A 24,308-nucleotide genomic window follows, 5' to 3' on the forward strand; every position below is an offset into this window, starting at 1 on the left:
AGGCTCTAATGAATGAACGAGCCTAACTGTTAGGCTCATTCAATGAATGAACGAGCCTAGGCTCTATACTAATTATTATATTCATTAGTGAATAACTAAAAAAAAATCTTGTTTAATTAAAATATAAATTAATCATCGTTCGAACTATTAAATCTTGTTTATTTAAAATATTAAATAATTAACATATCAATCATGCGATTCTAAATTGCAAATTAGAGACAGTTGTACACTCAATAATCCTAATTGTTCAGAACAAGCCTAACTTTTAGGCTCATTCTCTAAACGAGCCTAACTGTTAGGCTCATTTACTTTGAACGAGCCTAAAAGTTAGGCTCTATACTAATTATTATATTCATTAGTGAATAACTAAAGAAAATCTTGTTTAATTAAAATATAAATTAATCGTCGTTCGAACTATTAAATCTTGTTTATTTAAAATATTAAATAATTAACATATTAATTAATCTTCATTCGAAATATTATACACATTAAAATCATTTAAATTAGGTGACCACTGATAACTAAATTACGAATTATCATATTATTGGGAGCAAAATTTTCAATGTTTTTGACAATAAATTACAATCTTGCACCTCTGCCCAATTGAATATTACTTAATTACATTTAAATCATTCTGCTGCTTAATTATATGCTTTAATAAATAACTAAATAAATTAAATCCTGTTTAATTAGAATATAAATTAATATTCGTTGGGACTATTAAATTGTTAATTATTAGTTTAAATAATTAATTCAATTTAATATTACTTAATTACAATAAAATTTTTCTGTTGCTTTGCTTAAACTTTAATCTTTACTAATTATTATATACTTTAATATACAACTAAATAAATTAAATCTTGTTTAATTAAAGTATAAATTAATATTTGTTGGAACTATTAAATCTTAATTCGAAATATTATATTCACATTCAAATAATTTAAATTAAATAAATAACTAATTAAGCTAAAATATTGAATAATTAAATTCTTAATTAATGGTTTAAATAAATAATTCAAATTAATATTACTTTTTTTTTTGGAAATTAAATTAATATTACTTAATTACAAATAAATCATTCTGTTGCTTTGCTTAAACTTTAATCTTTACTAATTATTATATACTTTAATATATAACTAAATAAATTAAATCTTGTTTAATTAAATATAAATTAACATTCATTGGGACTATTAAATCCTTTTTAATTAAAATATTAAATAACTAAAATATTAATTAATCTTCATTCGAAATATTATATTCACATTACAATAATTTCAATTAAATAAATAACTAATTAAACACAGCCAAAAACGGAGTACTAAGCATCCCTAAAACGCAAAACAGGGCCAAAAACAACCCTAAAACGCAAAACAGAGCCACAACCGTGTTTTTCAGATTTGGCTACGCAAAAACAAACAATTTGTGTTTTCAGATCCAAAAACAAACAATTTGACTACGCAAAATTTTCAGATCTGTTGAATACAAAACCAAAGTTGTGCTTTTTTAATTGATTCCTTTCTAAAATACTACCTTTGACCTACCGTGAACCGTCAACCATCGCCGCCGTGAACCGTGAACCGCCGCTAAGGAGTCGCCGTCAACAGCACCGATCGCCGCTCGTCGTCAGCCGCTAAGGAGTCGCCGTCGACCGCCGCTGCAAACCGTCAATCGCCTGTCTCCGATCGCCGTCTACTCGCCCGTCTCCGGTCGACAGCTGCCGCGACCCAAACCACTGTCGCCGACTCACTCGGGACCACAAACAGATTTTTGGTGGGTGGGGTGAGGTGGAGATGGATTCGAGATTTGGGACCAAAAAACACTTTTGTTCGGAAAGGGAAAGGGTTAGGGACCAATGAAGATCGCCTTTCAGTGTTTTGTGTTGTTGGAGAGTTTAGAAGAGACCACTGGCCTTCTTGTTTTGTTGGGGAGACGGTGAAATTGGGTGAATACTATCCAGACCAGTTTTCTTCTTCTTTTGTTGGGGAGAGTCAGTTTTCTTCTTCTTTTGTTGGGGAGAGTGGGAGACGATAGGGTTTGGTTGATTCCTATAATAAATAATTACAGTAGTAAATACGGTAGGTGTATTTACACCTACCGTATTTACTATTCTAAAATGCATTGAGCCTAAGAGTTAGGCTCATTCAAAAATGAATGAGCCTAACCCTTAGGCTCTTTTCATGTTTATGTAAACCGCTCAGGAAAGTCATGCTTTGGAGAACCATGTGCCTCTCCCTCCTCACCGGCAAAACGCCCCCATTTTGCGAGAGAGAATTATACTTTAGGCCTCGTGGGTTCTGAAATATTAGAGTCCTCCCATAATTTCAAGTATTTGTTAATTTTTTTCTGAATTCTACTACATGTACTCTCAAATTATACTCCCTCACTTTTACTTCATGTTGTGTCAAGCAAGGATTGGATATTTTTATTAGATGAATCTCAAGAAAATATCTACATCAAAGATTTGTGAGAAAGTAAAAAATAGGAATCTATGTAGTATTTCTTTTTTTCCCAGCAAAAAGGAATTACATTTTTTTTTAAATAACCGGCACCATCACATTAACTTAAATCAGAATAAAGAGCACTATAGATAAAATTTGGAGGGTTTGGGCACCACTCCATACAAACAATCTCATGCATTAATTGGTCAGAGCTTGAATAACCCGTATGTTGTCTGTGTCATGTTAATTGAAAGGATTAATAGATGCATGACTTCAAAAATTAATAATATGCTTGTGAGACGTGTGTGATTAATTTATATATATATATATATATATATATATATATATATATATATATATATATAACGTATCTAATAAAAATGTTTAGGAAATTAGATAGATAATAGAAGTAATTAATATGTTTAGGAAAGTGATATATTTTGTTAATAAGAAATACAAAGTTTCCTAATAAAATAAAGTCATAAGTATTTTGCAAAAAAGGACCTAGTCATTATTGATTTTTTTTTAAAAAAAATGATGTGGCACCTTCTCATTCACCGCCGGTGTATAGCATCTATACATCGGCGGTGCTTCAAATATTAATCTTTAAATCTATGTAGAAAATGTACTTTATGTATGTTGTTTTAATACATTTTAGCAATGGATGCGTGTAGAATGGTGAGATTATCATTTATGAAGCTTTGAAGTTGCAACAGTGGAGTTGAAAAAGCATGTAGTCGCGGTTGCAGCAATGAAGTTGCGGAAGAAGCAATTGTGTCGTGTGGAAGCCAAATTTTAGTTTTTAAATTTTATATTTAAAAAAATTACATGTCACGAATTTTACGAGCTTTGTTAACGACGCCGTCTCTTTTTAATTAAAGAAATAATACCATTTCGAACCATGTTCCACACAATTGTGCAGACATCAACCTTATAAGAATTAGGCGGTAATGACAGTATTTGAGCACTGCGTCACTAGTGCAAAGGACTCTTGGAGAGAAGACTGTTGAATGGAACCTGGCAAACCAACAAACTCATTTGTTTTAGCGAATTATCAATTATTATTCCATAGAGCATGATCCATGCATCTGTGTGAACCATGAATAAAATATATTTTTTAATATATTAAAAGTATATTATTTACGTACTGAAGATACATTATTTCAAAGTAAATTATTTGAGTACGGAAGATACATTATTTGTATATCATCAAATAATATATATTCAGTATATAAATAATGTACATTTAGTATATTAAAAATACATTTTATTCATGTTTAACCAAAATATTTGTGAAGTTTCGTAAGTTAAAAAATAGCATAGTGCCCCCTATAACATAGTGTTTGGTAAAATGGAATTGCAATTCCATTCCTACCAAACTCGTAATTCCATGGTTTGGTTGGAGGGAATTGCAATTTCTTCTAACCATGGAATTACAATTCCTAGGGTCCCCCTAGGAATTGCAATTCCACATTTTGTGGAATTGTATTTCTATGATGAAGTACTATTTTGCCCTTCTTCCTCTTATTATATTATTATTATATAAAGATAAAGATATTTTAATCTTTATTCACTTATTCTCTTTCAATTTTCAATCAGTATATTCTCCATTACCAAATAATGTAATTTAAATATTTATTTTACTCTTTTTTTCACGAAATTACAATTTTTTTCCCTAATTCCATTCTCCCAACCAAACCCACTATAACTTCATTTGTTTGTTAGAGCATCCTTTTCTGTGGTTTTTTGGGGTTCTTTATAGAGAAAAAACTAACTGGGTTGGATCACAACTGATATGAAGGCAAAAATTTGGAGAGTTATTTCTCTTTGCAGGAGAAGAAAAAAAATCACAGATCACATGATTGCGAGACAATTTGTGCCCCATCACACGCCGGTTGGGACGAGTCAAAGTTGGCTCGGTCATTCTGACATTTAACTTACTTTTTTAGTTTTTTTTTTTGGTTTCAAATGTCAGTTAGTTTTCTGTTTCTTTTTTCTTTTTTTGCTTTTTTTTTTTATTATCTTTCCTCCCATATTTTCTTTCCTAATTATAGTTACAAAACTTCTTAAAAGCCACAAAATAAACTCCTTAAAAACTACAAAATAACCCACGGATGCTCTTAGTTTGGTCCATTATTTTGAAAACCGATTATTTTCCTTGGTAGGGATGTCAATTGTACCCGTACCCGACGGGGAACCCGATTCCCCGCCCCTACGGGAACGGGGATGGGGACAAAAATAGGGGATCGGGGATGGGGATGAGAGTATTTTTGAATTCCTCGCCGGGGACGGGGGCGCGGATGGGGAGTACTCTCCCCGCCCCGCCCCGCCCCCGATATATATATATATGTATGTATGTATGTATAATCACACAACACACACATATGTATTACTTTGTTTTAATATATATAATTTTAAAAGCATTCTTGTCATTGTATGACATGCTTATAAAATGCCTATTTAGATAACATGTTTAATTGTAAAATATTGAATACTACTTTAAGTCGGAGATGAATAAATATGCGTTATTTATTTAAATGTTTTTTAATATTTAATTTTTATTTTTTTTAATAACTTATAAACGGGTGGGGATTCCCCGTCCCCGAATAATCCCGGGATGGGATGGGGGAATTTTTCCTTCCCCGACGGGGATGGGGACGGGGACGGGGACGGGGACGAGTAATGGGGAAGAAAGTCGGGGGCTAGGATGGGGGTATGTCCCCCGCTCCTACCCCGTCCCGTTGACATCCTATTCCATGGGTGTAGCTCACGGTAGCCTGGAGCTGTAGGCATTTCCCAGCAAAAAGCATTCCTGTTATACAGTGTAGAATGCTTTCGAGAAATTGAACAAGTTCCAATCTTCTGGATGAAATAACAACAGTTAGCAGAGCTTTTCAAGTGAGATTCTACGGCATATCAATTTTGAATTGATCTGAGTCCAATTTAACCACAAAAATGCTGTAAAATAATATGCGTGTGCGTCTTGGCCGCCCAATTTCTGGCGCCATCTCCAATTTTCTTTATTCAAAGAATAACTTTCAGTTATGGAGCAGTTGGTTTAATATTGAATGCTTCTCCGATCCATTAGTTTAATAAAAGGGTCTAAAGGAAGAAGAAGAAGAAGACAAAGAGTTGTTCCTCAAACTCACCAAACATCTTATCCGAGAGAGGAACAAAGAAAAGAGCAGAGCTACAGTTCTCTCGTTGTCTTGTTCTTATCCACGTAACAAGGAGCACGAATCGCTGACTTTCTCAACCTTAATCCGCGTGTACCAAGTATAGAGACAGATTATATTTGTTTTTTTTAACATTATGAAATCATAGGATGCTGGGTCAATTCAGGGTGATGCTTCTGACCAAGAAACCTTCGTATGCTTGTCCTTTTTGTGGGCTATTTGTATATATGCTCTACAAATGTATAAAAATATTACCTTGGAAGTTGGCTACAGTTTATTGGACAGTTTCTATGTTATACAGCCTTGCTATCTAGATATATTGCTGTTCAGAGCTAGGCTTTGTAGGCACCAAATTCTTTATTGACGTTAATTACAAGGTTGAAATTGGTTTATTATACCACAGTGCTTTGGCTTTGGGGGTTGATCAGAGGCTGACTTTTTGCAATTTGGGAAAATGGGTTCAAGAATTCAGGTCTTGTTCCTTGTATTTTCCATTCAAATATCTGCTATACTGGCAGAAACAAACGCTGATGATTGTGAGTTTTTCTGAGTTTACTCTTTCTTTTGCCAAGTATCAAATTTTGTACACTGCTAGGACATGACCTGAATTTAATTCCTCTGATTCTTCTTCTTCTGGGCTTTTTATTTTATTTTATTTTTTAAATTCAAAGTACTGCTAATATTCATTTGGAATGAGTTTACAATTATTTTTCCCTTTGTGTTCAGACTTCAGACATGTGGATATGAATGTTTATCATGCTATGTTTTTTGAATCCACTTTAAAATAATGTAGTGTGGTGAAATGCAATAAGAACGATATGATGAGTTATTTCTTTAGGCTAAAGTTTTGGACTTTTAAATTAATCCTAGCTGGAAGAAAATATCTTGTGGAGTTGCGGTATTGGTGGTATACAATAATCCTATTTAGATATATCAACACTAAGTTTGGGACTTTGGGCAAAGATTCTTGAAAACTTCCTAGTTCCTAGGGTCGGACATGCCTGCTCTTTGCAACCACTGTCAAGACCATTATGCAGAAAATTTATTTTTTGTAATGGTGATTTGTGGGCTCGTGGTTTTGCTTGGACTTGACTATGAAAGCATTGCACTTTTTGTTACAAATAGTTTTTTTTTTTGAAACACTTATAATTCTTTACAAGGTAGTATCTGTTCTATACTTTCTCAAACTTTTTTAGCCAAAAGAATCAATGCCCCCACCACCGGGGTTTGATCATGTGACTACCCATTTGGAATGGTAACAGAGGTGTCATCACACTACATAGTCGGTTACTATTGCCTGAATTGGCAGATCACTGATGAGCTATCTAGCTTTGGCTCTGCTTGAATATATATGACATGGAAACTATGGATTTGTCACTGTTGTCTTGCCAGTAGTTGTTATTATAATCCTGTCCTCTCATAACATTAATTGGATACTGTCATCTCTAATGCAGTGTCTGCTCTAAATGCCCTCAAGTCAAGCTGGAGCAACTTGCCACCAAATTGGTCGGGGACAGATCCTTGTGGAAGCAATTGGGATGGAATTGGCTGTAACAACTCAAGAGTGGTCGAAATGTACATCCACTGTATAATAAACTGCCAAACATTCTATGGTTGTGTATTTTGCTTGAGTCATTCATTTGTTCACCACTTGCTTTTGCAGAAAGTTATCTGGAATAGGGCTGGAAGGCACTGAGTTTGGAGATCTTGGATCATTCACTGAGTTGCAACATTTGTATGTCTTCACATGCTTCTCATCCATGGATTTATTAATTTGCACCTTCCTTTTGAAACACATCTTTTGGCCTGATTAATGGCCCTTCCTATTTCTAAACCAATTTCCTTGTGACCTACTTCTTGTGGTTGGATGCAAGATAAGTCTTTCATATTAATAATCAAATATAAATTTTCCAAACTAAATATCGGGAGGAAAGGGGGAGGAGAGGTGGGCAAATTATACCATGATGCAAGATAAGTCTTTCATATTAATAATCAAATATAAATTTTCCAAACTAAATATCGGGAGGAAAGGGGGAGGAGAGGTGGGCAAATTATACCATGATGCAAGATAAGTCTTTCATATTAATAATCAAATATAAATTTTCCAAACTAAATATCGGGAGGAAAGGGGGAGGAGAGGTGGGCAAATTATACCATGATGCAAGATAAGTCTTTCATATTAATAATCAAATATAAATTGATGCAAGATAAGTCTTTCATATTAATAATCAAATATAAATTTATGCAAGATAAGTCTTTCATATTAATAATCAAATATAAATTTTCCAAACTAAATATCGGGAGGAAAGGGGGAGGAGAGGTGGGCAAATTATACCATGGACCAGACTCTACATTGCATTGCGAACCTTGGTTCAAAATGACATTCAGATTATATGTCTGCAGTTAACATATTATGTGTTTGTCATTATCAAATTGGTACTTGTAAATAAATTGAAGGCACATAATATGTTAACTGTAGGCACATAATATGCAGTTAACATATTATGTGTCTTCAATTTATTTACAGACATATAATTTATTAACTGAGGGTACATAACTACATAATATGTTACACATAATTTTTGGATCAGGGTTGGACCGTAGTCCATGGTATAACAATTGAGGGAGGTGGATGTTGTGAAATTTGTGCTGCAACTTTCTGCACTTTGGATTAAGGACTAATTCTATGTAGTCTAACTATTTATGCACTAAGTGGAGGCGCTATTGAAAATAAAATTTATAAAAACTGATTCTGATGAGTGTACGATTCTTGGTGCAGGGATCTGTCAAACAACCTTGGCCTGAAAGGAACTTTACCATCTTCAATTGGAAATCTGAAGAATTTGACAACCTTGTAAGGAAAAGGCCTACATTGTTTGTTTAATAGGAATTAGCACAGCTTCTCTGTTTACCACCGGTACGAAGTATGGATTAAAAATTTATTTCTTACTTTTCAATGCAGAATTTTAGTTGGTTGCAGTTTCTTTGGTCCAATTCCAGATTCAATTGGATCTCTACAGCAACTGGTCTTTATGTAAGAACATCCATTTGAAAGTATTTATTATACTTTAGCTCAAAGTTTATGATTATGGAGTTCTTGATTGAATATTAATTCAAAGGCATCCTTTTCATTACCTCCAACAGTACTAAATAACTGGATCTTGTTTTTCGTTGAATTTTAAAGGACTTACTAGTTTTCTTGAACCCTATACTCATTTAGCTTTTTGAAACAAGTTTTCCTTACTGTCTTTCTGCAGATCTCTGACTTCTAACAGCTTCAATGGACCAATCCCACGTTCAATAGGCAATTTGTCTAAACTTTCATGGTTAGATTTAAGTGACAATAAACTTTCTGGTGATATCCCAGTCTCTAATGGTTCACGACCTGGTTTGGACAACTTAACCAATACCAGACACTTGTAAGTCATCTACTCATAAACTGATGATGCTAGGATTTTTGTGTTCCTCGTCTTTGTAGATATATTAAGGTTGTCTATACTTGTCATGCAGCCATTTGTCCCAGAATCAGCTCTCTGGCCGCATCCCAGAAAAACTCTTCAGTCCTAACATGAAGCTAATACATGTGTAAGTATGTTTACTGGATAAGTAAGATGTTATTTAATTTATATTATGTTCCTAAAACGAGATGTGGTTAATGTTACATCCTACTAGAATGGAGTGCTTTACAAGGGTGTCTTGATCAAGGATACATACAAATGTACATACATATATATATACACAAATTGTTAGGATCAAGCGCTTACCACTACGTCAAAAGCTATAATTAGTAGCGAAGGCGCAACTTTATTTCCTTATAGACCGCCCTCGCATTTTCGAGAGGCAGGGTGCTGGACTTGGCCCTTCATTGGCCTCTGCCCAACAATCCCTCTAGCCACCAATTGATGGACTTGGCTCTTTACTGGCCTCCGCCCAACACAAACATATGCGCACAGTTAAACATATCGTAAACATTATGAAGCATATTGCTGTTTTTTTTTATGTTTAGGATTCTTGATCACAATCAGCTGAGAGGCGAAATACCTCCAACACTTGGACTTGTGCGGACTTTAGAAGTTGTGTGAGTATCTCTGCCTTATTTGCAGATACTATACTTGTGTATGCTTTCCTTGGGTTTTGACATCATTATCCACTGTATGTTAACAGACGACTTGATTCGAATACACTAAGTGGATCTGTTCCAGATACCCTCAATAGCCTTAAGGGTTTAAATGAGCTGTAAGCAGATTGAAGATAAACATTATGGGTTCATTTGCATTTAGTCTTATCTTTGGTAATATGTATTCTGTTGCCTTTTCCTTTGCTGCAGGTACTTGTCTAATAACAATCTGACAGGACCTCTTCCTAACCTATCATCGATGAACACCCTTCACTATTTGTAAGTTGCAAATGCTTCCAACTTCTCAGTATTCACTTTATGTACACAGAGTGGACCGAGCTTAGATTCGGCTAAGGCCACCCAACTGGGCTATAATGCACATGGGCCAAACCACACTAAAAAATTGAATCAATCAATTAGCTAGTCTAACTCATGGCCTTATAAACCCATATGTTCTCTCTTATATTTTCAATGTGGAACTCTTAACAGGGTGCTCTTTGAACTCTGATCCATTTGCTTTTATGGGTTTTGCAGGGACATGAGCAATAATAGTTTTGAAGCCTCAGTGATTCCAGGATGGCTTTCAAGCCTCCTGTCATTAACAACAGTGTATTCTCTCATTCCCTCTGTCAGCAGTGCGTGTGTGACATGACCAATACTCCTTTTGCCTTTTCTTTCTAAATCATTAACTAGGCATGCTGCAGAAATGAATTATTTGAGCCTTTTTTTGTATACCCCTTTCTTTAATTTTTTTCAAAAAAAATGCACAGAGAGAGAGAGAAGAAAAGATAAAAAGATGAAGCTATATTTAACAAAAATTCAGAATGTAAATCCTCGTTCAACAAACTTTCCTGCCTAATAAATTTTTTATTCAAATGCTGTGTACTTATTAGTACTGCTTTGAAGTCAAGCTATTAATCCTTTTTTGCTAAATGTGCTATAACAGACATATGGTGAACACAACACTTCAAGGCTCAGTCCCAGTTAATTTCTTTAGCCTTCCTCTATTGGAGACAGTGTAAGTGTCATTTTTGTTAACACAATTTCCACTTTTTAGCATGGGAAGCTAAGGGGAATAGATCTTAAGAGTTGAGATATATATTGCTCATTGAAAAGCAATGGTTCATTGGACGATAATTCGGGAATCTGATGTGCCTTTTTTTTTTTTTTTTTTTTTAAATAAAATTTATTTTTATTACAGAGAATTATCCAACAATAATCTCAGCGGAACCTTGGACATAGGCAGCAGCTACCCCAAAAATTTGACCGTTGATTTGCAGAATAATTCCATCGTCGATTTTACACAGAAAAACAATTTCAATATGAAGATGGTGTAAGCAAGATTATTTAATCACTTTATGATCTTTTTACCTTTTGCCATCGGTTTGTAGTTTACAAATTGCTGACCATACTGTAAACCTTTGTTTTATAATCTCTGACTTCATTTTCCTTAGTTTGGAAGGTAATAATCGTTTACATCTTGCAGGCTTACTGGGAATCCCATTTGCAAGGGAAATGAAGCAAAAGAAAGCTATTGTGTTGTTCAGAACAACAACAATCCAGTCTTATCATCAGATAACTGTCCAAACGTAAATTGTGGTTCAGGCAAAATACAAAGTCCCACTTGCAAGTGTTCACATCCACAAACTGGAACTCTGCACTTTTTTTCCTTTGCCTTCTCAAACTTTGAGAACTTGACTTATTTTAGAACCCTTAATGGCTCTTTGATGTCTGCATTCCTATCCCGTGGATTACCTGTGGATTCAGTTTCTGTTACTGCTCCAACCATTGATGTTTATTCATACCTCCAGTTCAGAGTGCAAATCTTTCCTTCAGGGCAAGATACTTTCAACAGAACTGGATATTCAGATGTTGGTTTCCTGCTCAACCGTCAACCTTTCGATGTTGAATATTTTGGACCCTTCTTCTACAAAGCTGACGAATATTGCTGTTTCGGAGGTATGAGCATATTAAGTGAACTCCGTAGCCACAACTTTTGTTATTTGTTTTTCCTGATTCAAAGCATCCAATGTCTTATACAAGAGTTTGTTTTAGTTCTGATCACATTTCCACTTTTAGTTCTCAACTTTGATTTGTTCCATTTGAAGTTCTCGAGTTTTAAAATCGTTTAACTTATAGTCCTAAATACCCATAATGCCCGCATTTTGTGAAAATTTCACCATTCCACACCTTACTACATTTAAGGGCATTTCAGTCATTTTAGATTAAAAGTTCAATAATTTTAAAAATCAACTAATGTGGAAAAAATCAAAGTCGGACAAAAAGTAGAAATGGCACTATGGTCAAGAGACCAAAAGTGGAATAAAATCTTCCCCAAGGGCCCCCCCACACCCCTGCTTGACAGAGCATTTGGGCATAATCCCCACACAGGGCCAAATGCCAATGCGCACAAGGGATTTACCCACTTTGAGCATAATCCCCACATTTGATCTCTTCTCCCAAATACTGCCTACTGAATTAGTGAGCTAAGCGAACAGTTGTATAATATTTGTAGTTTACTCTAAATCTTTAACTTTCCGTTATTACAGGATCCAAAAAGTCATCACATACTGGCATCATTGTTGGAGTTGCAGTAGGCGCTTCTGTTTTTGTTGTGTTACTAGTGTGTGTTGCAGTCTATGCTTTTCGCCAGAGGTCAAGGGCAAATAGAGCTACTGAAAAGGGCAACCCTTTTGGTAAATATCAATTCTCAATCAAGGAAGACTCTTTAGCTTGTATACTTGGATCTTCAATCTTTATATTTAACGTGTACAATACACATGCAGCCTCCTGGAATCCTGATAAGAGTGGTAGCGTTCCACAACTTAAAGGAGCAAGGTGGCTCTCATTTGAAGAGATGCGGAAATGCACAGACAACTTTTCGGATGCCAACTGCATTGGAGTTGGGGGTTATGGGAAGGTAATGCAAATGCTCATTATCCCAAATCTTAACCCCATTTAATTGTGGTCAGCTACATAGATTCCATTTCTTGATATAGTCCTTTATGAGGGATCTTGTAGTAATAAATTTAATTGCATATCTTGTAGTAATAGTCTTAACCGATCTATTATTACTGAGATGTGAGTCAAATAAGCTCTTGAACTAGAAAAATGCAATTACACTCTTGGAATTGAAAAAGTTTCAAATACACTTGAACTTAAGAAAAAGTGTAGTTCAACTCATTTTACCTCCTATTGCAAGTTACCAACAGGTTATGTGCCAGTTCACATTCGTCTTTCTTTTAAAAACGCCATCATCACCATCATCATTTAAAAATATAGGCAAAAACTTGTGTGAGACCATCTCACAGATCCTTGTTCGTGAGACGGATAAATGTAATATTTATACGGGAATGATTATTGCTTAGGTGCGGCCGCGCCATCCCGTGCTGTCGATGCGGTTTACACTATTAGTGTTAACAAAATACACCATTAGTGATAGGAAAATGCACAAAAACACCCCATAACTCCCCTACCCCTAATTGTGCATTTCCGAACACTGTGTGGTATATATTTGCATACCTAGTGGTGTGTTTTTTGGTGATGCGTACCTAATGGTGCATATTTGTGTTGTGCATTTCCTAACATTGAGTGGTGTAGTTTGTTAACACTAGTGGTGTAAACCGCACCGACCGCACGGGAAGGCGCGGCCGCACCTAAACTCTACATACTGGAAAATGTAATACTAATTAGGAATAAAGTGATCCTTATAAAGGAAAATGTTATTACATTTTTCCTTATAAGTAACAAACACTTTATTCTTGATTAGTATTATATTTTTTAGTATAAGTATTACATTTTTATATTGATCCGACCCGTCTCACAGGAGAGTCACTCAAAAAAATATATTCATGGATCTTCATCCTGATCATCAAACAAAGACGAAGACCATCTGGCATGGAGGAGGAAGGCCACCTTTGTCTTCATCTAAAGAAAGAATGATAATAATAAGAATAACAACACATTTGTATGCATTGTGTTTGAAAAAAAAATGTTTGGACTCATATGCATAGCATTAGCAGGTTTACAAAGGACTTCTTGCTACAAGGGAGTTAGTTGCCATCAAACGGGCTCAGCAGGGGTCAATGCAGGGAGCATTAGAGTTCAAAACAGAAATCGAGCTTTTGTCCAGAATTCACCATAAGAATGTAGTCAACCTTGTGGGATTCTGTTATGAGCAAGGTGAACAAATGCTGGTTTATGAGTACATTCCTAATGGTACTTTAAGGGAAAGCCTTTCAGGTAAATCAATTTTCTGATACTTAAACGTACTTGAACCATTCATTTGTCTGTGATTTCGAGAGAAACAGAAGTGATAAGTGGTGCTTTTACTAATAAGTGCGTGATGTGCATACAGGAAAGTCCGGTATCCAATTGAATTGGATGAGGAGACTGAAAATAGCCCTTGATGCAGCCAGAGGCTTGGCATATTTGCATGAGCTCGCTGATCCTCCCATCATACACAGAGATGTTAAGTCCAATAACATTTTACTTGATGACAATTTGAATGCTAAAGTTGCAGATTTTGGCCTTTCGAAACTTTTGGGAGATGCTGGCAAGGGGCATGTCAGCACCCAAGTCAAAGGCACATTGGTAAGTGTAAAGTAAACATCCTGAAAAACTCATTACTAAAATGTAGTTAAAATATGTTGGGTGGAGGCCCGTAAAGGCCAAGTCTAGCACCCTGTGACTGGGGGATTGTTGGGCTGATACCGGTAAAGGGCTTAAAAGGCCAAGTCCAGCACCAGCAATAACATTTAAGACTGGTTGGTGCTAGGAGGGGGAATTGTTGGGCAGAGGCCAGTAAAGGCCAAATCTGGCATCCGATAGCTGGGGAATTGTTGGGCAAGCTATAACTTTTGGCGTAGTGGTAAGCGTTTGATCCTAACAAAATATAATTCAAATGATTCACGTTTTCAAAACTTGTGTATAGGGATACCTGGACCCTGAATACTACATGACACAGCAGCTGACGGATAGAAGTGATGTATACAGCTTCGGGGTGGTCTTGCTGGAGCTTATAACTGCGAGGCCACCTATAGAACGAGGAAAGCACATAGTGAGAGTGGTGTCTGAAGCAATGGACGATCAAAAGGACAGCAGCAAACTCGATCAGGTGGTAGATCGGATTCTCACACCTCATAGAGACCCTGATGGCCTGCAAAAGTTTATCAACTTGGGCATGAGTTGTGTACAAGAATCTGCAGCAGAGAGGCCTTCAATGGGGGAGGTGGTGAGGGAGATTGAGAATATCATTCAGATGGCTGGAAAAGTACTTACTTCATCTTCCAGCTTTGGGGAGGGTAGTAATCATGGGATTAGGAATAGTAACTCTTATGATAATAGTAAGGCCTTCGATTATAGTGGCACTTTCTTATCTTGGGCCATTGATATGTGATTTAGAGTATTAGTAGAGGTAGATTGGTTGTTTGTCCATGAGTAGTGTATTCTTGAGATATATAAGTGATGGTTGTTGTAATCAGTAACTGCAAGTCTGCAACTTTCTTTAAATCTTTTTTTCAACTTGTAATATCCTAGAAATAAATGTGTCTTGATTATCCTATCTATAATAAAGCAAAATCCTGGCCACAAAATTTTCCCTCCAAAGTGTGAAAACATTTTGATAGATTTGTGGAATTATTGTGTTCACATTTATTGCAACAAACAAAGCAATCAGATTTTTTTACTATCACATTAATTACATTCAGATTTAAATATATTGAAATTTGAAACGTTATTTGAATAATATTTTTTTGTTTACAATCTCATTCAAGTTGACTCTTCGTATACTTAAACAATAATTACAAGATAATAAATTTAAATTTGAAATGACTTATACAATTTTCAAGTATAACATTAAATATACATAGGCTTCTCTAATACTACACAACACTATAAATAAGCCCTAACAATTCTCAAGATGGCTACCTCTCTGGATTCATCATTAGAAATAAAATAAAATAAAATGGCTCAGAGATGTTGAAGAACAATTCTAAAAAACCTTTTGATAGTTCGTTGTTTCATAGTCCCTGCTCCATTGTACATGCCCTACACTGAAATACCACATTTATATTGAAGCCAAGGTAATAACTCATCAATTCTCTTNCCCAAGTCAAAGGCACATTGGTAAGTGTAAAGTAAACATCCTGAAAAACTCATTACTAAAATGTAGTTAAAATATGTTGGGTGGAGGCCCGTAAAGGCCAAGTCTAGCACCCTGTGACTGGGGGATTGTTGGGCTGATACCGGTAAAGGGCTTAAAAGGCCAAGTCCAGCACCAGCAATAACATTTAAGACTGGTTGGTGCTAGGAGGGGGAATTGTTGGGCAGAGGCCAGTAAAGGCCAAATCTGGCATCCGATAGCTGGGGAATTGTTGGGCAAGCTATAACTTTTGGCGTAGTGGTAAGCGTTTGATCCTAACAAAATATAATTCAAATGATTCACGTTTTCAAAACTTGTGTATAGGGATACCTGGACCCTGAATACTACATGACACAGCAGCTGACGGATAGAAGTGATGTATACAGCTTCGGGGTGGTCTTGCTGGAGCTTATAACTGCGAGGCCACCTATAGAACGAGGAAAGCACATAGTGAGAGTGGTGTCTGAAGCAATGGACGATCAAAAGGACAGCAGCAAACTCGATCAGGTGGTAGATCGGATTCTCACACCTCATAGAGACCCTGATGGCCTGCAAAAGTTTATCAACTTGGGCATGAGTTGTGTACAAGAATCTGCAGCAGAGAGGCCTTCAATGGGGGAGGTGGTGAGGGAGATTGAGAATATCATTCAGATGGCTGGAAAAGTACTTACTTCATCTTCCAGCTTTGGGGAGGGTAGTAATCATGGGATTAGGAATAGTAACTCTTATGATAATAGTAAGGCCTTCGATTATAGTGGCACTTTCTTATCTTGGGCCATTGATATGTGATTTAGAGTATTAGTAGAGGTAGATTGGTTGTTTGTCCATGAGTAGTGTATTCTTGAGATATATAAGTGATGGTTGTTGTAATCAGTAACTGCAAGTCTGCAACTTTCTTTAAATCTTTTTTTCAACTTGTAATATCCTAGAAATAAATGTGTCTTGATTATCCTATCTATAATAAAGCAAAATCCTGGCCACAAAATTTTCCCTCCAAAGTGTGAAAACATTTTGATAGATTTGTGGAATTATTGTGTTCACATTTATTGCAACAAACAAAGCAATCAGATTTTTTTACTATCACATTAATTACATTCAGATTTAAATATATTGAAATTTGAAACGTTATTTGAATAATATTTTTTTGTTTACAATCTCATTCAAGTTGACTCTTCGTATACTTAAACAATAATTACAAGATAATAAATTTAAATTTGAAATGACTTATACAATTTTCAAGTATAACATTAAATATACATAGGCTTCTCTAATACTACACAACACTATAAATAAGCCCTAACAATTCTCAAGATGGCTACCTCTCTGGATTCATCATTAGAAATAAAATAAAATAAAATGGCTCAGAGATGTTGAAGAACAATTCTAAAAAACCTTTTGATAGTTCGTTGTTTCATAGTCCCTGCTCCATTGTACATGCCCTACACTGAAATACCACATTTATATTGAAGCCAAGGTAATAACTCCACTGAAATACCACATTTATATTGAAGCCAAGGTAATAACTCATCAATTCTCTTTCTCTTATATTGAAGCCAAGGTAATAACTCATCAATTCTCTTTCTCTATATCATTTTAAAGCTCTATTTCAATTTACAGTATGTACTTCCTCTATTTTTTTTTCTTCTGTTTCTCAATTGTTTTGGTGGAGGGCTAGGGTTTTTTCTTCTGTTTCTCAATTGTTTTGGTGGAGGGCTAGGGTTGAGAATGGGGCAGGCAATTGTATGGACACAATATGTTGAGAAAAGCTTATATAAATCCCTTTTAAGGATTTCAAGGGCATACCAAGCAATATTAGTGCCATTGACACCTGAAGAGCATATTATGATCATAATAGCAATGAAACTCAAACTCAAGCAAGTGCATAAAATATATGTTTTGCTTTTTTCTTCTTTTTATATATATATATTTTAAATTGCTAACATACTAGAAAGTTCATATGCAGTTGCACCTTTAAGCCACTACTGCAATTTCTCTACTATATTATTATAGACTGCAGATCGGCTAAGGGGCTTAGAGATTGAGGTATTGAGTGCGTGAATGTGAGGATGAGGAAGTGAGGAGGCACAATGAAGCGGAGGGCTGAGACAGGAAAAATGGGAGATTAGGGTTTGTACCCAGATGTAATGAAATTTTAAAAAAAAAGAATTTTATATAAAAATGTATATGTATACTCTTAAATTGTTATGTGATTAAAAAAGTATATATATGGTTTTCAAAAAAAAGTATAAATATTATATACGTGGCCTTAAAAAAATTGAAAGCTTATTTTTTCAATAACTAAATTTTGTTTAATTTTTTAAGCTAATTTCTATTGAGTTATAAAAAGTTTGTATTGATTTTTTTTGGGTTGTGAAATAAAATATTTTAAAAATAAATTTCAAAAATAACTGTAATGAAGTAATTGCATTATTCATATTTTTGTAAAAAAAAGTGATATTTGTGTTATTGTGTGTTATCAATTTTAGTTTGTAATAAATAAAAAAATATTTGTAATTCTACTACTAATGTAGTTTATAAAGAGATTTTTAATAATTTATAATTTGTGTTTTAAATAATATAATCTTTTCTTATTGACACAAAAATTTCATTTTAATATATTGATTTATTTTAATATAATCTTTTGTTATTGACAATAGGATTTTAATATAATCTTTTCTTATTGACAATAGGATATTATGGTGAAATAGGATATTATGGTGAAATAGTTGTAATTCAACGGTTAATTATTGGATGAGAAATATCAATCAACAATTATAATGTTAATGATAAATATTGATCATACTCTTGGACTTTACAATGATATTCGGTTGATTGTAATAAGGTCATACGCTATCAAATATTGGGTTGCTATTAAAGAAACCAGTATTTGTTTATGGACAAATGTTTGTAGCGGCATCCAGTGTAATTAACCCCAACGGTTTCAAAATATTAGTTTGTGGTGAATCGGAAAGAGTTTGTACTTCTACTACTAATGTGGTTTACAAAGAGGGATTTAATGATTTGTAATTTCTTTTTTTTTTTTTCAATAATTATAATCAATCAAACAGTATGTTTCTTAGTCATTGTACATGTTTTTGTGAACTCAATATTACATGATTTTTTTTATCTACTTCATAAACAATACTTATTATTTATTTATACCAAAATATAGATCTATTATATATGGTCGTGCATCGCCTATAAATATATATCTTAATAAGAATTGTACTCCAACCACTAATGTTATATATCAGGAAATTTTTAATAATTTGTAAATAAAATTATCATTTAGGAATCAATATTTCTTTTGACGTACAATATTCTATAAATACATTTTACAATTTAATATGTATAGTCTATTATCACATATATTCATGCCGTTTGTTTATTACAATAATATTTTTAACTAAAATTTAAATTGCAAACCGTGCATCGCACGGGTACAACACTAGTTGTACAAGATAACAGCAGACAAGTGTCCGCATTGTGTTGTCTATAATATCATTTGAAAACGTTTAGCTTTATTAGATTTCCTGTTTTTTGCTAAAGACCTTGGGGTCTAGTGGCACCAGTAGGTTGAGAAAGTAGCTATGAACAGATACTACATTATAATAGAAAGATTTTTTTTTTGAAAATAAACTCAGAGATTCTTATTAAATCAAATGCAAAATATAGAAAGGAGCAGAAGACATCCAAATAGCAGGACTAGATTGAGAATGAGCAGCCCTAGCCACAGCATGGGCAAGCTTATTTCACTGATCTAGGAATAAAACCAATAGACGCTACTTCTAAAACCAATAGACACTACTTCAAAGTGTCGTTGTAAAACCTTACAATCATCAATTGTAACAGAAAGATTATATTTCAAGAATTTTATTTTAGTATTTGATTGGTTTAAGGAATAGTAATGGAATAAACATTCAAAATACATAAAAATTCAATACATATATATAGAAAACGGAAAACTTTGAAACAAATAGCAGTGACATATATATATATATATATATATATATATATATATATATATATATATATATATATGCTATACACTAGTAGTGACTGAGAATGTGCCACATCATTAAAAAGAAAGGTCAATATTAACGGGCCCTCTTTTACAAAATACGGAGTATTTATTACTTTATAAATTATTATATTTTTATTAGAAAAATCTTTATTTAAAAAATTATTTATTTTTGATTAACAAAATCTATCCAATTTCCTAAATATATCTAAGGGTGTGTTTGGAAACCATAAAAATGACTTGTGAAAAATGTTTTCTGGAAAAATGAGTCATTTTTCAAAAAAATATTTTTCATTTTCAGTATTTGGTTGCATTCCAGAAAATTGTCTTAGTGTGTTTGGTTCATTTTATGAAAAATGAGAAGAATTGTATAATTAAACATTTTAATTGTTTTGTTTATAATATAACAACATTTATAATAATAATAATAATAATAATAATAATAATAATAATAATAATAATAATAATAATAATAACTACTGCTACTGCTACTGCTACTGCTACTACTATTCTGTCGCATCTTACTTTTCAATTCCCTATACTCCTATTCTTGCATACCAAACACTGTAATTTCAATTCCTACTTTATTCATTGAATTGCAATTCCATCGAATTACAATTCTCTTCCCCCCTAATTCTCTCATCCCAACCAAACGCCATGTGAAACACATCTCCCAAATGCGATGCTCTTTTCCTATTTTTGTCGCAGTTTTAAAATCTTCACATTTTTGTCCACTCTTCTATTTTCCTTCACATTTCAGTCATTCACTACTAGAAAACTACCCTTATAGCGACGGACAGACATTGCGACGGACAAATTCGTCGCAATAAATGAATTTTTGCGACAGAAATAGCGACAAACATATCGCTCTTGTAAAATATTAGATTTAGAGCTATTGCGACGATATTGCGACAAACGTACGACGCAATTGACATGTTGTCGAAAAGTCCAACAAAAATGTTTTAGCGGGAAATATATTTTGGCGGGAAAACTTGCGACATACAATATTTCGTCGTAGTTACTTTGGTGGGAAATTATTTTTCATTGGTAGCTTTGCGACATATTAGTTTCGTCGCAGTTGTTTCGACGCAAGGATTATTTAGTTTAGTAAATTTTGTAGATGAGTAATTGCGACAAACATTTCGACGAGCTTGCGACATACATAAATAACAATTTTAATATATTTTAATTTCTATTATTATTAATTAATTCAAAATTTATATGTATAAAGAAAGAAAGTAATATATATATCAAGCTAATAAAAAATTGGATTTAGAGCTATTGCGACGACATTTATGACGATATTGCGACAAATGTACGACACAATTGAGATGTTGTTGAAAAGTCCAACAAAAATTTATTAGCGGGAAAGTTTTTTTTTTGGCGGGAAAACTTGCAACGTACAATATTTCGTCGCAAATCCTTTGGCGTGTTGTCTTTAAACACACGTTGAATATACAATATACTTCAAAGACAATGATTTTTTTAGACGTTGTATTTGTACAACTTTTTCATAATATTTTTTTAAATACAATAATTTTATTTATTCGTTGTTGTTGGTGCGTCTTTAAACATACTTTTTTTTTTTCAATTTCAACTTGCATTTCTTCAACCGATCACGATGCATAGAGTTTACTAATAGTATGTTGACATGTTGTGATGTTCAATATAAACATTGCAACCAAATTCGTATAGCGTAGCAGCCACCTCACCATTCTTGCTATGAAAAATAAGATCGGTTGCCCTTCCCATATAGATACATGAAATCTTTTTATAACTTCAACTCCTTAAAACCTTTATTCTTAGCTTGTGGCTTTGCCGTCGTCCGTTGTTTGCCTATTTCTATCAAACTGGCGTAATGTATTGTATATGAGCGTGTACTATTTCTACAATGTAATACTTATCACTAAAGCTCGAACTTGGTGCCACTGAACCACAAGGTTCTTGGCCAAACATTAATCATTTTAACTTAACAAAAGTTTATACTATATTACCCATAATTTATTAAATATGCTAGAGAAATATATTATTATTGTAAACCTTTTCTCTAGCATATTTAATAGATTGTGAGGGATATAATATGAATTTTTGTTAAGTTAGAATAAAAATTTTAAGGAGTTGAAGTTATAATATTTTTATAACAATTATAAATTAAAAAAAAATGTAATTGATCGTATTAGTATTTAGTATATAATTATAATAACAATTTTCTTGATAAAAATTATAGAAAATACACATTTATAAATACTTGAAATTTGAAAATAAATATTTATTGATAAAAATTCTTAATAAATAAATATTTATATACATAATGAGTGTAACACCCCATACTAACGCCCACACGTGACCCCCCAACACACCTCATCATGTGCGTTGATCAACCAAAATCGCAGGGCTACCATGAGTGCACAGGGTGCACAGAAAAGGGAGGAATTCACATATGAACTGATAGTGTTTTGAGAACTTGTGCACCCTCCTGGTGCGTTGATGCTGTTATAATCGGATGGTCCACAGAGTTTTAGTTTTTTCATGTGTGTGGCATGCTTTAGTGCATCCAGGGCCAATTAAGGAAGATCATATTAGGCCCATTTTTTTCGAATTTCTTATTTCAGTCTTCTGTTTGTGAACCCCGGCGAACAAGGGCGCTCGAAGTAGTCGACTTTTGATCAATTACGGTAACGCAACTTGGAGGTTTCGGACTACTGCGGCGACGGCATGGTGAGCGACGAGGAGTGTGCGTTGTTACCAGGTAACCACCGCACCTTTTTGCTTCTACAGTAGACTTTCATGCGTTTAAGCGTTACTGAGTCTCGGTGATCTTGCCGCCCCTGTAACGTCCCTCTGCACGTAACCACCACAGACCGTCGCTACTAGAAGTAGACCGCGTCGCCTATTTCAGGGTGTTGTCCGCGGCGGAGTGGCCGGCTACGCGGGGTTATGGTTGGTGTTGTCACGCATCATGGATTTAGTTCCCGAGATGGGTTGTTTATTGGGGGTTTTGGATTGAGGGTATGGGGATTTCGGGCTTTGGTTGGTGGGTGTCCCTCGTATGATGATGTCGTTGCGGCGGTTATGGCGGCCGTCGTGAGCATCAAAGTTATCCTAATTAATTTTTCTTTACACGTTGTGGACCATCCGTTGGGTCTTGGTTGCTATGTACATATTACACAATAATTATTTTAATGCAGGGCTGAGTTCATTTGTTTCCAGCCATTGTGATGACCCTGAAAGCAGTGAGGAATTTCCCACGCCTGATCCCTACTTCTGGACTCCTGACGTAGCGGACTCATTACGACCGGCAGTGGGTCTCCAGTTCAACACATTAAATGAGGGTATACAATTTTATATGAACTACGGGCGATCGGGTGGGTTTGATGTTCGCCATAGCACTGTGAAGCGAGACCGGGATGGTAATATCAGTATGCGATATCTAGTTTGTAGCCGTCAAGGTGTAAAAGGTGGTGTTGGTAGCGTTGTACCCCTGGTTAATAGTGATAACGGGGGGCAGGCGAAGCAACGAAGGAGGCGAATTTCTAGCAAGGTTGAATGCGTAGCTAGGATCTGTTTAAGACGGGACAAAACCGGCAAGTTCGTGGTTTCAATTTTTGAAGAGAAACACACCCATCGTTTGTGCTCCGAGTCTTCTAGACAATTCATGCGAATCAATAGAACCTTAGATTCCACGCAACAAGCATTCATCGCAAGCTGCATTAAGGCTAATATTGGGACCTCTCAAAGCTTTAGATTATGCAAGGAACTAATGGGTACGCACGGGAATATTGGCGCAACTAGTGTAGACTTTCATAATTTCAAACGGGACCTGCAAGCGTACGTTGGCCATGGCGATGGAGAAATGATCATAAAAAAATTCCACATGAAACGAGAAGCGTTTGGAGGGTTTTTTTTCGATTACCAACTAGATGAAGAGAATAGGTTGGCACGACTGTTTTGGGCTGACCAAGTGGCTCGTGACAATTTTTTGGTGTTTGGTGACGCTATTTCGTTCGACGCAACTTATGGTACGAACAGGTACGCGGTTAGAAAGCAAGCACCAGGTGATTATCTGTGGTCATCCAATTATTTTAATACTGGTTTAATCAATTAATGTTAGACGGCATTAGGTAATTATTGTGGTTAATTCAATCCTCCTATATTGACTATAATCATGTGGGCATGATGATGGCGTTCCCAATCCATAATCCTTAATACTAAATGACAGCTTTTGTATAATTTTGTATAATTTTTGACGTTAGTCTTTTTTTTTTTAATATAATTTTGTATTGCTATATTTTTGTTTTAGTACTATCATTCAATGTTTTAATTCATAACGTATCCCAACAAATATTTAATACAGCAAATATTATTATATTATATTATAAGGTTTGTTTGACATTAAAACTAATAACTATGTGAG

At 34.5% G+C, this 24,308-nt stretch overlaps 2 protein-coding genes and 1 long non-coding RNA gene across 4 annotated transcripts; 2 read left to right on the plus strand and 1 right to left on the minus strand.

The window, feature by feature from the left end:
* The first annotated feature begins 5,196 nt into the window (after positions 1-5,196).
* LOC116006694 (probable leucine-rich repeat receptor-like protein kinase At5g49770) lies at positions 5,197-15,296 on the plus strand. 2 transcript variants are annotated; one of them, XM_031247171.1, is made up of 20 exons: positions 5,197-5,714; positions 6,018-6,150; positions 7,069-7,189; positions 7,278-7,349; positions 8,394-8,468; positions 8,577-8,648; positions 8,872-9,033; positions 9,125-9,199; positions 9,621-9,692; positions 9,779-9,850; positions 9,942-10,010; positions 10,266-10,340; positions 10,678-10,749; positions 10,933-11,064; positions 11,218-11,690; positions 12,281-12,427; positions 12,518-12,651; positions 13,754-13,973; positions 14,089-14,324; positions 14,665-15,296. In XM_031247171.1, exons 2-20 carry the CDS (start codon positions 6,069-6,071, stop codon positions 15,127-15,129), a joined length of 2,826 nt encoding a protein of 941 aa, XP_031103031.1. In that variant the 5' UTR covers positions 5,197-5,714; positions 6,018-6,068; the 3' UTR covers positions 15,130-15,296. The 2 variants fall into 2 exon arrangements, with proteins under 2 accessions (XP_031103031.1, XP_031103032.1); XM_031247172.1 differs by lacking the exon at positions 6,018-6,150 and having other exon boundaries at positions 5,197-5,336.
* LOC116006696 lies at positions 13,714-14,763 on the minus strand. Its single transcript, XR_004095174.1, has 2 exons — positions 14,671-14,763; positions 13,714-14,283 (listed from the first exon to the last, which is right to left on the minus strand). It is a non-coding gene; the product is annotated as an uncharacterized LOC116006696 (long non-coding RNA).
* Positions 15,297-15,844: 548 nt separating the features above from the next.
* LOC116006695 (probable leucine-rich repeat receptor-like protein kinase At5g49770) lies at positions 15,845-16,829 on the plus strand. The gene is made up of 2 exons (XM_031247173.1): positions 15,845-15,857; positions 16,198-16,829. The coding sequence occupies exon 2, from the start codon at positions 16,222-16,224 to the stop codon at positions 16,660-16,662; it is 441 nt and encodes a 146-aa protein (XP_031103033.1). The 5' UTR covers positions 15,845-15,857; positions 16,198-16,221; the 3' UTR covers positions 16,663-16,829.
* Positions 16,830-24,308: the final 7,479 nt, after the last annotated feature.

This window comes from Ipomoea triloba, chromosome 15 (assembly GCF_003576645.1).
Source record: "Ipomoea triloba cultivar NCNSP0323 chromosome 15, ASM357664v1".
Lineage (NCBI taxonomy): Eukaryota > Viridiplantae > Streptophyta > Magnoliopsida > Solanales > Convolvulaceae > Ipomoea > Ipomoea triloba.